Here is a 13508-nt window from a genome sequence, read left to right as displayed (position 1 = left end):
TCATGACCCTTGGACAATTGACAGTCACCACTCGCAGGTCATCAGAAAAGGGATAATTATCACTCCCAGCTCAGCCTCCAGACCAGGGCTGACACTCAGAGGTCTCGCCATCCTGTCACAGTGCAGTCCTGGCGAGAAGGATCATAGCTCAGGTCAGGTCTTCAGGGAAAGACTGGCAGAGCCATTCAGGGCACAAGATAATCAGCAGCCATCATAAAAGGGAAGAAAACTAAAAGAGCAGGCACATTAATGAAAAAAAATCCCAAAATTATTTCCAAAACCCTGTTATGGAAGGTCAGAGCAGTAGGCAAAAAGTGGCACAAGTTTATTAGATGGCAACTACCCACAGGTGGGAACCTGGGTGCTTTCCTGTGACTGGTTACTGCATTTTCCATAGCCATCAATTGTTTTTAAGGAAGAGGAAGATGTTTTTGAAGGAGTACAACAAACCCAGCACCATGGGAGTGCCTCTGGCACCCAAAAAACTCCCATTGGCTCCATGCACACGACTTAGTATTGTCAAAGGCTGAGACCTGCATACCATTACAGGGGAACAAAGAGGAAGAGTTAATTGGGGCTCAACCGGAAATAACATTTCCTCTTCTGGGTCTATTCACAGCTTTGGGAAGAGAGCAAAGTTTCTGTCCCTGACACCCACCGAGCCTTGGAAAGCACACAGGGACCCGTGTGTCACTTCAGGAGACACCCCAAGAAGCCCTTGTCACTTTGTTTGAAAAGGCAGCTGTTGTTTCACTGTTGCATTTCTTGGCCCGGCCAAGGCCCTCCTACCCGCACTACAGCCTCTGCTTGAAGACACAAAAGTACCATCCTGGAGGAAAGGCATGGAAAGCTTGAGGGAGGCTGAAGGGAGCACTCTGATTTCCCCTTTCTGCCAAGAGGTTTCTTTAGCTGGACTTGCTGACAAGGACCAGACTTGACAGGCGGCAGTGGGTTTGTTGTTGTTTAATTTCTCGGGCCCTCAGTCCTGCGTGGGATTCTGTAAGCGGGTGCTGCAGAGGCTCGGGCAAGGCGTCAAAAACGCCGGCCCAGCACCCAAGGGTGGCGCAAGATCTCCTCCAGCTCCGGCCTGTCCGCGGGGCGCATGGCCAAGCACCAGCGGATCAGATGCTGGCACTCTGGGGAGAGAAGGCAGAAAGGGCCGGTCACGGGCAGAAGGCTCCTGCCTGGCTGCCCCCGACACCCACGGAGCCCAGGCCGCGCTGCGTGTGCTCGGGGCTGCGGCGGCCTCCCGAGCGAGCCTGCCCCATGCGGGAGAGCGGCACGGCGAGTCACGGCCGCCTCCTTGGGCCGTGCGTGAGGGCCACGCCGCCCCGTCGGCACGGGCCGCCTCTTGCAGCTGGCCCTCGGGGGCAGATCGAGGTTGCGCGGAGCCGCGTGAGGGCCAGGCCGGGCCGCCCGCCGCTGTCTGCCAAAACCCGCCCTTTTGGGGCCCCATACCGACCTGGAGAGACCTGCTGCCAGAAGAAGAGCTGCCCCAGCACAATGGCACGCTCGTTCTGGAAGGGGAGGTCCCCGCAGACCATGACGTACAGCAGCACGCCCAGGGACCAGATGGTCGCCGCATGCCCGTGGTAGTGGCCGAGAAGGATCCACTCGGGCGGTCTGTAGGCGGGCGTTCCTAGAGGAGACAGGCGACGCTGTCCGGGCGTGGGCTGCTGCCTTTTCCGGAGCCTAGAGCCAGCCTCCTGGCTGAGGCAGGGGCTGAACCCCCGGCCACAACTGCTCCCCCGGAGGTCGCCCCGACTCCCCCAACCAGCTGGCCAAAGCCAAGAAACCATTCTGCAAGGCCAAGAAGGCCAGTGGAGCGGCCCAGGCCCTTGTGGGCCTGCCGAGCCGAGAGGCCAGGAGCCGGCTTTTGCCACCCCCCTCTGTCAGCAGGGCTGGGAGCCGGCTCCCGGGGCAGGGCCTCTGCCCCGTGCCAAAGGGCGGCCTGCTGAAGCCTGCAGCCCGGAGCCCTGGAGGGAGCGGGGCCTGGGCCATGGGCTCACCGGCAAACCACGTGTAGGCCCGCTCCTGAAGGAAGGTGCCGCAACCGAAGTCGATGAGCTTCAGGTCGCCACTGTCCGGGTCCACGAGGAGGTTCTCCGGCTTGATGTCCCGGTGCAGGACGCCGCAGGCGGTGCAGTGCCGCACGGCCTCCAGCACCTGGACGAAAAGCCAGCGCGCCATCTCCTCGCACAGGAACTCCCGCTCCAGCAGGAACTGCAGGAGATCCTGCGATGCCTCCGGACGCTCCATCACCAGCACAAAGCTGTCAGGCAGCTCGAACCAGTCGAGGAGCTGGATGATGTTGTGGCAACCAGAGCCCACCCTCTCCATGAGCACGATCTCCATGGGCACGCGGGTGCCGTCGAGCTGCGAGGAGGAGAAAATCAGTGCCTCCGGCAGGCCCGATGCTGCCCTGGGGCTGCTGTGCTGCGCCCTGCCTGGGGGTACCCCAGTGCCCCCATCGCGCAGCCTCCCTGGTGCTTGGGCTTCCTCCTGCCCAGGGGTTGCTTGGGGGGTGCCCCCTGCCCGGCCACGCCGCTGCTGTTTGGCGTGCCCAGACCCACGATGCTGCGGCCTGCACGCTGAGCCCACGCCCGCTGCCCCCGGCTCCCACTCCCCATCGGCGACCTGGGATTCTCCCTGCCCGCCACGCCCCTCTGGCCCCGCTCACTCACCAGCTCGTCCCACTGCAGGACGCTCTCCCGGGCCACGCGTTTGATGGCCACCTGCAAGCCGAGGAGAGAGGAGGGAGGGCTGAGCTCCAGCCCTGCCCCTCCCCACCGCTGTCCCTCTCCCACGCCCGGCCGGTGGCGGCCGCTCACCGGGCTCCCGTCGGAGAGGCGGATGCCCGAGAAAACGGTGCCGAAGCCGCCGCTGCTCAGCTGCGGGCCCAGCTGGTACAGCTCCTGCAGCTCCTTCTTTTGCCCTGCGGTCGAGAGCGAGCCATCAGCCTTGTGCCCGGGAACCTCCCCCCCACCTCCGCAAATGCCCGCGAGTGAAGCTGCTCTCACCTGCTTCCTGCTGCGCGCCCCCGGCCAGCGGCCGCCGCTCCGCAGCCAACAGGCCGGCGAGCGGCAGAACCGCGCCAGGGCAGCGCGCCCAGGCAGCCGCAGTAGCCTCGGTGCAGCGGGTCGGGCTGGCGCCATCGCTGTCCCCGGCGTCGTGGGCTAGACTCTGCTCTTGACGACGGCTGGGGCCGCAGCCCGAGGCTTCGCCCAGGGGGGTCCCAGGAGCAGCTGCAAACCAAGCAGAGCCTTCTGAAGCCGTGCCGTCAGAGGCACTGGGAAGAGGCAGCGACTAGGCAGCTCTCAGGGGCCCTGGCCTAGCCTGGCCGCGCCCCTCAAGAGCCCCGGGGGGGAGCCTCAGACAGCTCCTCAGGAGATCTCACCTGCTAGTAGAGAGCCCTTCGTGGCCCTCGAGGGCTGTCCTGGGACGGCTTCCTGGAGATGGAGGAACCTCCTTGGTGTCTCCAGGCTCGTCTTCACCACCAGGCTCGGGCTGTCGCCAGCCGGCAGAAGCAGCAGAGCATCCTGGCAGCTGCAGGATGGCCACTGCTGGCTCCAGGATGCTTGCTGCTCGGCCAGCTTCGCCCGAGGAGGCTCCCCTGGATCGGGCTGGGTTCCCGTTTGGACTTCTGGGCTTTCCCTGGCCACCTCAAGGCTCAGGGGTGCGCCCGCGTCGTTGAAGTCCATGAGTCCAAGGGAGCTGGGAGACCTGTCCACGGGCCCTGCACCTTGTGCAGGCTGACAGGTCTCACTGAGCCTCTGCAAGGGATGGAGGCTGCCAGAGATAGCAGAGGCTCCTGGCAGGGTGCAGGGTCTCTGACAGCCTGAGGTTCCTGCAGGGATGGCTCTCCCCTGCTGCGCCATCCTTGCAGGCCTTGATGCTCTCCCAGGGATGGAGCATCCTGCTGGGAGCAGCCTCTCTGAGGGATGGAGGCGTGGGGAGGAGCTGGACGGGCCACAGCAGGGCAGGTGGCCTCGCTTCACCAGCTCCTCCAGTTCTTTCCACAACGCCTGCCACATCCCCGAGTAGAGCGGCGCGCGTGTCCCATTGCGACCCCAGAGCCGCCGCATCAGCTCCTGCAGCTCCTGGGCCACTGCCACGCAGGGGCCGCAGCTGCAGCGCCTTCCCGGGGGGCTCGCGGGAGCACGCGGCCGCCTGCGAGGAGTGGCCCGAGGCCTGGGGCACCTGGGAGGCACAGTGGCTCCTCGGTTCCTTCGTGAGCCTCTGGGCCGGACCCCAGGGCGCTTGCTCCTCTTCGCTGTCCGCGCATGCCGGCTCCGTGGTTGCCGGTGGACAAGGGCCCACCAGAGAGCCACAGCGGCCAGCAGCAGGACAAGCGCAGTCATCAGGACGCTGCCGTCACTCGTGGCTCCGGCACGTCCCATCGCGACTGCACTGGCAGCTGCAGGCCCTGGCCCGTCTTATATAGCGACAGCGCGGTGACGTCACAGTGCTGTGGCCCGCATGGCCCTGGAACATCACAGCCCTGCCTGACGCCAGCGCTCGGCCCCTTTGTGCCGTCACGGCCCAGCCCGCCTCCGGGATGAGCAGAAGCAGCTCGTGGCTGAAGATGGACGTGGCCAGAGAAAGCCTGCTGGGAGCGAGAACGGGAGCTGAGCCTTTTGCAAGGCATCGTTCCCCGGAGCGAGAGGCGCACCAGGGAGAGCGCTGGTGCCAGCAGCGTCCAGCCCACGGCTCCTGGGACGTATCAGCGTTCCCAGCTGGAGAACCCCACTGTTCTGTGCCTGAGAAGACAGATCCTCCAGAGACAATGGGAGATGAAGTTCCTCTGTCTCTGGGCAGCTCTCCTGAAGCGGCTGTCGAGGGCAGCAAGAGTTTCTTGTTAGCGGCTCACTGACTTCTGCTGTGCCTCTGCTCTAAATAAATCGGGATTTGCCAAGGTGCGCTCATTGTGCTCCCCCTGCTCGGGCTCGGACTGGGATTCGCTTTCTTTCTTCCCAATAGCTGCCACGCCTTAAGTTTGCGTGGCAATGCTGTGCACCAAACACGGGTGCTTTGCTTTCTGCTGAGCAGTGGTTTGCCGTCTTCAAGGACTTTGCAGTGTCCCTTGGTACATCAGTGCAATGCTTTCCACTGAGAAGGGAGGGACGAGCGTTGAGGACAGAGGCAACTACCCACAGGTGGGAACCTGGGTGCTTTCCTGTGACTGGTTACTGCATTTTCCATAGCCATCAATTGTTTTTAAGGAAGAGGAAGATGTTTTTGAAGGAGTACAACAAACCCAGCACCATGGGAGTGCCTCTGGCACCCAAAAAACTCCCATTGGCTCCATGCACACGACTTAGTATTGTCAAAGGCTGAGACCTGCATACCATTACAGGGGAACAAAGAGGAAGAGTTAATTGGGGCTCAACCGGAAATAACATTTCCTCTTCTGGGTCTATTCACAGCTTTGGGAAGAGAGCAAAGTTTCTGTCCCTGACACCCACCGAGCCTTGGAAAGCACACAGGGACCCGTGTGTCACTTCAGGAGACACCCCAAGAAGCCCTTGTCACTTTGTTTGAAAAGGCAGCTGTTGTTTCACTGTTGCATTTTTTGGCCCGGCCAAGGCCCTCCTACCCGCACTACAGCCTCTGCTTGAAGACACAAAAGTACCATCCTGGAGGAAAGGCATGGAAAGATTGAGGGAGGCTGAAGGGAGCACTCTGATTTCCCCTTTCTGCCAAGAGGTTTCTTTAGCTGGACTTGCTGACAAGGACCAGACTTGACAGGCGGCAGTGGGTTTGTTGTTTTATTTCTCGGGCCCTCAGTCCTGCGTGGGATTCTGTAAGCGGGTGCTGCAGAGGCTCCGGCAAGGCGTCAAAAACGCCGGCCCAGCACCCAAGGGTGGCGCAAGATCTCCTCCAGCTCCGGCCTGTCCGCGGGGCGCATGGCCAAGCACCAGCGGATCAGATGCTGGCAATCTGGGGAGAGAAGGCAGAAAGGGCCGGTCACGGGCAGAAGGCTCCTGCCCGGCTGCCCCCGACACCCACGGAGCCCAGGCCGCACTGCGTGTGTACGGGGCTGCGGCAGCCTCCCGAGCGAGCCTGCCCCATGCGGGAGAGCGGCACGGCGCGTCACGGCCGCCTCCTTGGGCCGTGCGTGAGGGCCACGCCGCCCCGTCAGCACGGGCCGCCTCTTGCAACCGGCCCTCGGGGGCAGATCGAGGTTGCGTGGAGCCGCGTGAGGGCCAGGCCGGGCCGCCCGCCGCTGTCTGCCAAAACCCGCCCTTTTGGGGCCCCATACCGACCTGGAGAGACCTGCTGCCAGAAGAAGAGCTGCCCCAGCACAATGGCACGCTCGTTCTGGAAGGGGAGGTCCCCGCAGACCATGACGTACAGCAGCACGCCCAGGGACCAGATGGTCGCCGCATGCCCGTGGTAGTGGCCGAGAAGGATCCACTCGGGCGGTCTGTAGGCGGGCGTTCCTAGAGGAGACAGGCGACGCTGTCCGGGCGTGGGCTGCTGCCTTTTCCGGAGCCTAGAGCCAGCCTCCTGGCTGAGGCAGGGGCTGCACCCCCGGCCACAACTGCTCCCCCGGAGGCCGCCCCGACTCCCCCAACCAGCTGGCCAAAGCCAAGAAACCATTCTGCAAGGCCAAGAAGGCCAGTGGAGCGGCCCAGGCCCTTGTGGGCCTGCCGAGCCGAGAGGCCAGGAGCCGGCTTTTGCCACCCCCCTCTGTCAGCAGGGCTGGGAGTCGGCTCCCGGGGCAGGGCCTCTGCCCCGTGCCAAAGGGCGGCTTGCTGAAGCCTGCAGCCCGGAGCCCGAGGAGGGAGCGGGGCAGGGAAGTGCCTGGCAGCGGGAGCGGGGCCTGGGCCATGGGCTCACCGGCAAACCACGTGTAGGCCCGCTCCTGGAGGAAGGTGCCGCAACCGAAGTCGATGAGCTTCAGGTCGCCGCTGTCCGGGTCCACGAGGAGGTTCTCCGGCTTGATGTCCCGGTGCAGGACGCCGCAGGCGGTGCAGTGCCGCACGGTCTCCAGCACCTGGACGAAAAGCCAGCGCGCCATCTCCTCGCACAGGAACTCCCGCTCCAGCAGGAACTGCAGGAGATCCTGCGATGCCTCCGGACGCTCCATCACCAGCACAAAGCTGTCAGGCAGCTCGAACCAGTCGAGGAGCTGGATGATGTTGTGGCAACCAGAGCCCACCCTCTCCATGAGCACGATCTCCATGGGCACGCGGGTGCCGTCGAGCTGCGAGGAGGAGAAAATCAGTGCCTCCGGCAGGCCCGATGCTGCCCTGGGGCTGCTGTGCTGCGCCCTGCCTGGGGGTACCCCAGTGCCCCCATCGCGCAGCCTCCCTGGTGCTTGGGCTTCCTCCTGCCCAGGGGTTGCTTGGGGGGTGCCCCTGCCCGGCCACGCCGCTGCTGTTTGGCGTGCCCAGACCCACGATGCTGCGGCCTGCACGCTGAGCCCACGCCCGCTGCCCCCGGCTCCCACTCCCCATCGGCGACCTGGGATTCTCCCTGCCCGCCACGCCCCTCTGGCCCCGCTCACTCACCAGCTCGTCCCACTGCAGGACGCTCTCCCGGGCCACGCGTTTGATGGCCACCTGCAAGCCGAGGAGAGAGGAGGGAGGGCTGAGCTCCAGCCCTGCCCCTCCCCACCGCTGTCCCTCTCCCACGCCCGGCCGGTGGCGGCCGCTCACCGGGCTCCCGTCGGAGAGGCGGATGCCCGAGAAAACGGTGCCGAAGCCGCCGCTGCTCAGCTGCGGGCCCAGCTGGTACAGCTCCTGCAGCTCCTTCTTTTGCCCTGCGGTCGAGAGCGAGCCATCAGCCTTGTGCCCGGGAACCTCCCCCCCACCCCCGCAACTGCCCGCGAGTGAAGCTGCTCTCACCTGCTTCCTGCTGCGCGCCCCCGGCCAGCGGCCGCCGCTCCGCAGCCAACAGGCCGGCGAGCGGCAGAACCGGGCCAGGGCAGCGCGCCCAGGCGGCCGCAGTAGCCTTGGTGCAGCGGGGCAGGCCAGCGCCGTCGCTGTCCCCGCCGTCGTGGGCTGGACTCTGCTCTTGACGACGGCCGGGGCCGCAGCCCGAGGCTTCGCCCAGGGGGGTCCCAGGAGCAGCTGCAAACCAAGCAGAGCCTTCTGAAGCCGTGCCGTCAGAGGCACTGGGAAGAGGCAGCGACTAGGCAGCTCTCAGGGGCCCTGGCCTAGCCTGGCCGCGCCCCTCGAGAGCCCCGGGGGGGAGCCTCAGACAGCTCCTCAGGAGATCTCACCTGCTAGTAGAGAGCCCTTCGTGGCCCTCGAGGGCTGTCCTGGGACGGCTTCCTGGAGATGGAGGAACCTCCTTGGTGTCTCCAGGCTCGTCTGCACCACCAGGTTCGGGCTGTCGCCAGCCGGCAGAAGCAGCAGAGCGTCCTGGCAGCTGCAGGATGGCCACTGCTGGCTCCAGGACGCTTGCTGCTCGGCAAGCTTTGCCCGAGGAGGCTCCCCTGGATCGGGCTGGGCTCCCGTTTGGACTTCCGGGCTTTCCCTGGCCACCTCAAGGCTCAGGGGTGCGCCCGCGTCGTTGAAGTCCATGAGTCCAAGGGAGCTGGGAGACCTGTCCACAGGCCCTGCACCTTGTGCAGGCTGACAGGTCTCACTGAGCCTCTGCAAGGGATGGAGGCTGCCAGAGATAGCAGAGGCTCCTGGCAGGGTGCAGGGTCTCTGACAGCCTGAGGTTCCTGCAGGGATGGCTCTCCCCTGCTGCGCCATCCTTGCAGGCCTTGATGCTCTCCCAGGGATGGAGCATCCTGCTGGGAGCAGCCTCTCTGAGGGATGGAGGCGTGGGGAGGAGCTGGACGGGCCACAGCAGGGCAGGTGGCCTCGCTTCACCAGCTCCTCCAGTTCTTTCCACAACGCCTGCCACATCCCCGAGTAGAGCGGCGCGCGTGTCCCATTGCGACCCCAGAGCCGCCGCATCAGCTCCTGCAGCTCCTGGGCCACTGCCACGCAGGGGCCGCAGCTGCAGCGCCTTCCCGGGGGGCTCGCGGGAGCACGCGGCCGCCTGCGAGGAGTGGCCCGAGGCCTGGGGCACCTGGGAGGCACAGTGGCTCCTCGGTTCCTTCGTGAGCCTCTGGGCCGGACCCCAGGGCGCTTGCTCCTCTTCGCTGTCCGCGCATGCCGGCTCCGTGGTTGCCGGTGGACAAGGGCCCACCAGAGAGCCACAGCGGCCAGCAGCAGGACAAGCGCAGTCATCAGGACGCTGCCGTCACTCGTGGCTCCGGCACGTCCCATCGCGACTGCACTGGCAGCTGCAGGCCCTGGCCCGTCTTATATAGCGACAGCGCGGTGACGTCACAGTGCTGTGGCCCGCATGGCCCTGGAACATCACAGCCCTGCCTGACGCCAGCGCTCGGCCCCTTTGTGCCGTCACGGCCCAGCCCGCCTCCGGGATGAGCAGAAGCAGCTCGTGGCTGAAGATGGACGTGGCCAGAGAAAGCCTGCTGGGAGCGAGAACGGGAGCTGAGCCTTTTGCAAGGCATCGTTCCCCGGAGCGAGAGGCGCACCAGGGAGAGCGCTGGTGCCAGCAGCGTCCAGCCCACGGCTCCTGGGACGTATCAGCGTTCCCAGCTGGAGAACCCCACTGTTCTGTGCCTGAGAAGACAGATCCTCCAGAGACAATGGGAGATGAAGTTCCTCTGTCTCTGGGCAGCTCTCCTGAAGCGGCTGTCGAGGGCAGCAAGAGTTTCTTGTTAGCGGCTCACTGACTTCTGCTGTGCCTCTGCTCTAAATAAATCGGGATTTGCCAAGGTGCACTCATTGTGCTCCCCCTGCTCGGGCTCGGACTGGGATTCGCTTTCTTTCTTCCCAATAGCTGCCACGCCTTAAGTTTGCGTGGCAATGCTGTGCACCAAACACGGGTGCTTTGCTTTCTGCTGAGCAGTGGTTTGCCGTCTTCAAGGACTTTGCAGTGTCCCTTGGTACATCAGTGCAATGCTTTCCACTGAGAAGGGAGGGACGAGCGTTGAGGACAGAGGCAACGAACACACCTTAAACCCCTTTGCCGTGTCTCTGTCCTCGTTTGTGAGGTGCCCATCCCCATCCTGGAAAGGGGACAACGGCATTTCAGTGTTATTTCTTCAATGGTTTTTTTTTCTTCACCCTAACGTATTTCAAACCGCTCTTTTTATGGTGCCCTGCATTTCTGGCCACCTTCATCTCCCGCTGAGCTTTCGCCACACCAAATTTCTCCCTACAGTAGCTAGAAGCATCTGTGTCTTCTTCTCCGGACCTGGATTCCACAGGGCACACAGCTTCCTTTTCCATCCTCTGTCCCAGAGAAGATGCCTGTCCAGGCAAGCCAGCCTTGTGCCTCGCCTGCTTGCCTTCCCTCATTTGGGCATCGCCTGCTCCTGTGCCCTTAGGAGGTGACGTTTCCAAAGCGACCAGCACTGAGGGAGCCCAAGACCTTAAAGAAGTAGTTTCCCAGGCGACCTTGCTTAGCAGTTCCCTGAGCAGCCTGAAGTCTGCTCTCTTCATGCTCCGAGCTGGGGCTTTGCTGGCTTTGCCCTTTTCCTCTTGTCAGAGGTCTGAGCCTCCATTTCTTTGTGGTGGCTGTGGCCCAGAGGGCCTCCAATCCCCGCTTGGCCCAGGGCACGGGGGGGCTGAGACGGCGGCCTGGCTCTAGGGGGGCTGAGCCGGAGAGTCCAGGGCTGTGGGGAGGCTCCTCCCTTACTGGGAGGAGGCTTCCTGGGGAGGAAGAAGGCTCTGGCATGAGCCACGAGGCCTGGCGCGCATTTGCCTGCTGCTGATGGGAGGGAAAAAAGAGGAAGAGTTCATCGTCGGGGCTGTACCGGAAATGACGCTCTGCTGCTTCTGGTTCTTCTCAGAGCTTTGGAGAGGAGATGTCTCTGTCCCAGACACCCACCGAGCCTTGGAAAGCACACAGGGACCCGTGTGTCACTTCAGGAGACACCCCAAGAAGCCCTTGTCACTTTGTTTGAAAAGGCAGCTGTTGTTTCACTGTTGCATTTCTTGGCCCGGCCAAGGCCCTCCTACCCGCACTACAGCCTCTGCTTGAAGACACAAAAGTACCATCCTGGAGGAAAGGCATGGAAAGCTTGAGGGAGGCTGAAGGGAGCACTCTGATTTCCCCTTTCTGCCAAGAGGTTTCTTTAGCTGGACTTGCTGACAAGGACCAGACTTGACAGGCGGCAGTGGGTTTGTTGTTGTTTAATTTTTTGGGCCCTCAGTCCTGCGTGGGATTCTGTAAGCGGGTGCTGCAGAGGCTCCGGCAAAGCGTCAAAAACGCCGGCCCAGCACCCAAGGGTGGCGCAAGATCTCCTCCAGCTCCGGCCTGTCCGCGGGGCGCATGGCCAAGCACCAGCGGATCAGATGCTGCCAGGGTCTCTGACAGCCTGAGTATCCTTAATGGATGGCTCTCCTTTGCTGTGCCATCCTTGCAATGTGGAATTCAAGAAGGCCTGTGGCCACTGTGTCCCACAGGCCCCCGCACAGCCATGCCGGCCCATTTCCCAGGTAAACCAAATTTATTAGCCCAGGTGCCTGGTGTCAGTTTTCAGGAGGCACTTGGCACTGTCAAGCCAGATGCAGTTGGTACCGGGGGCAGCTTGGGTCTGGGAGGCATCCTGCATAATGCGGATTTGCAGCAGGCAGCTGGCCATTTTGGGCCTCACGGCCCTGAACATGAATCCTGGCCTGTTTCCCAGGGAAACAAAACTCACCAGACCAGGCTTTTGGAGTCACTTTTTTCAAGGGAGTTGGAACTGTGAAACCAGTCCGAGTTGGCAATGATGGCAGCTGGGGTCTGGGAGGCATCCTGGGCAATGCAGAATTCCAGCAGGCAGCCGGCCACTCTGGGCCACAGGCCCCTGAATGCTACTACCTGGCCTTTTCCCAGGGAAACAAAACTCACCAGTCCAGGTTCCTGGTGTCAGTTTGCAGGAGGCACTTGGCACTGCACAATCACCTCAAGCTGGCAGTGGTAGCGTCTGGGAGACATCTAGCGTGATGTGGAATTTCAGCAAGCAGCTGATCATTTTGGGCCTCAGGCTCCTGAACAACTGTTCAGGCCTTTTCCCCAGGAAATAAAACTCACTAGGAAAGGTTCAGGTGTCACTTTTCACGAGGCACTAGGCCCTGTCAAACCAGCCTGAGTTTCCTGTGGTGGCACCTAGGGTCTGGGAAGCATCCTGTGCAATGTGGAATTTCACAAGGCAGCTGGCCATTTTGGGCCTCAGGACCCTGACCAGCTGTTAAGGCCTTTCCCCCAGGATACAAAATTTACTAGCCCATGTTCTAGGTGTCAGTTGGCAGGAGGGATTTGTCACTGTCAAACCAGCCCAAGTTGGCACAGGTGTCAGCTTGGTCCAGGAGGAATCCTGCGCAATGTGGAATTCCAGCAGCCAGCCGGCCACTCCAAGCCATAAGCCCCTGAGCACCAACACCAGCCCAGTTCCCAGGGAAACAAAACTCACCACCCAGGTTCCTGCTGTCAGCTTGCAGGAGGAACTTTAAAAGCAGCTGGAGTTGGCAGTGGTGGCAGCTTGGGTCTGGGAGGCATTCAGCGCAATGTGGAATTTCAGCAGACAGCTGGCCATTTTCGGCTTCAGGCCCCTAAACATCTGTTCAGGCCTTTTCCCAAGGTAATAAAACTCACCAGCTCAGGTTCCTGGTGACACTTTTCACAAGGCACTTGGCACTGTCAAACCAGCCCAAATTTCAAGTGGTGACACCTGGGGCCTGGGAGGCATACTGCGCAATGTGGAATTTCACAAGGCAGATGGCCACTGCAGGCCACCGGCCCCTGAACACCACTACTGGCCCATTTCCAAGGGAAACAAAACTTACCAGCCAGGGTTCCTGGTGTCAGTTTGCAGGAGGTACTTGGCACTGTCAAACCAGCCCTAGCTGGCACAGGTGCCAACTTGGGTCCAGGAGGCATCCTGTGCAATGCATAATTTCAGCAAGCAGCCAGCCATTCCAGGCCACAGGACCCTGAAAAACGCTTATTGCCCTTTCCCAGGGAAAACAAACTTACCAGCCAGCGTTCCTGATGTCACTTTGCAGGAGGCGCTTGGCACTGTCAAACCAGCCCGAGTTTCCTGTGGTGGCACCTGGGGTCTGGGAGGCATCCTGCACAATGTGGAATTCCAGCAGGCAGCAGGCTATTTTGGGCCTCAGGCCTCTGAACAAATGTTCAGGCCTTTTCCCCATAAAACAAAACCCAGTAGCCCAGGTTTCTGGTGTCACTTTGCAGGAGGTGCTTGGCACTGTCAAACCAGCCTGAGTTTCCAGTGGTGTCAGCTCGGGTCCAGGAGGCAATCTGCACAATGGGGAATTTCAACAGGGAGCCAGCCACTCCAGGCCACAGGCCCCTGAACACCACTGCTGGCCCATTTCCCAGGGAAACAAAACTTACCAGCCCAGGTTACTGGTGTCAGTTTCCTGAAGGCACTTGGCAATATCAAACCTGCCCAAGTTTCCAGTGGACCCACCTTGGGCAGCACCAGAGCCCAGCCAGGGCTGCACCCAAGATGAACCAAAATG

General features: G+C 62.1%; 1 protein-coding gene across 1 annotated transcript; it reads right to left on the bottom strand.

Annotated features, from left to right (window-relative positions):
- Positions 1-5836: 5836 nt before the first annotated feature.
- On the bottom strand, positions 5837-9233 carry LOC127059736 (uncharacterized). Its single transcript, XM_050975898.1, has 8 exons — positions 8433-9233; positions 8231-8379; positions 7865-8078; positions 7665-7793; positions 7518-7568; positions 6844-7210; positions 6267-6443; positions 5837-5940 (listed from the first exon to the last, which is right to left on the bottom strand). Exons 1-8 carry the CDS (start codon positions 9231-9233, stop codon positions 5837-5839), a joined length of 1992 nt encoding a protein of 663 aa, XP_050831855.1.
- Between the last annotated feature and the right edge of the window lie 4275 nt (positions 9234-13508).

The sequence above is a fragment of the Serinus canaria genome, chromosome 5, assembly GCF_022539315.1.
Source record: "Serinus canaria isolate serCan28SL12 chromosome 5, serCan2020, whole genome shotgun sequence".
NCBI classification, from domain to species: Eukaryota; Metazoa; Chordata; class Aves; order Passeriformes; family Fringillidae; genus Serinus; species Serinus canaria.
Note: the sequence above shows the minus strand (reverse complement) of the source record. Positions and strands in the feature narration are given on the sequence as shown.

Coding starts and splice junctions, on each gene's coding strand:
- LOC127059736 (XM_050975898.1), bottom strand. CDS start 9,233: ATGGGACGTGCCGGAGCCACGAGTGACGGCAGCGTCCTGATGACTGCG. Junction 7,569..7,664: donor GCCTCTCCGACGGGAGCCCG/GTGAGCGGCCGC, acceptor CTCGGCTTGCAG/GTGGCCATCAAACGCGTGGC. Junction 7,211..7,517: donor TCCTGCAGTGGGACGAGCTG/GTGAGTGAGCGG, acceptor TCCTCCTCGCAG/CTCGACGGCACCCGCGTGCC.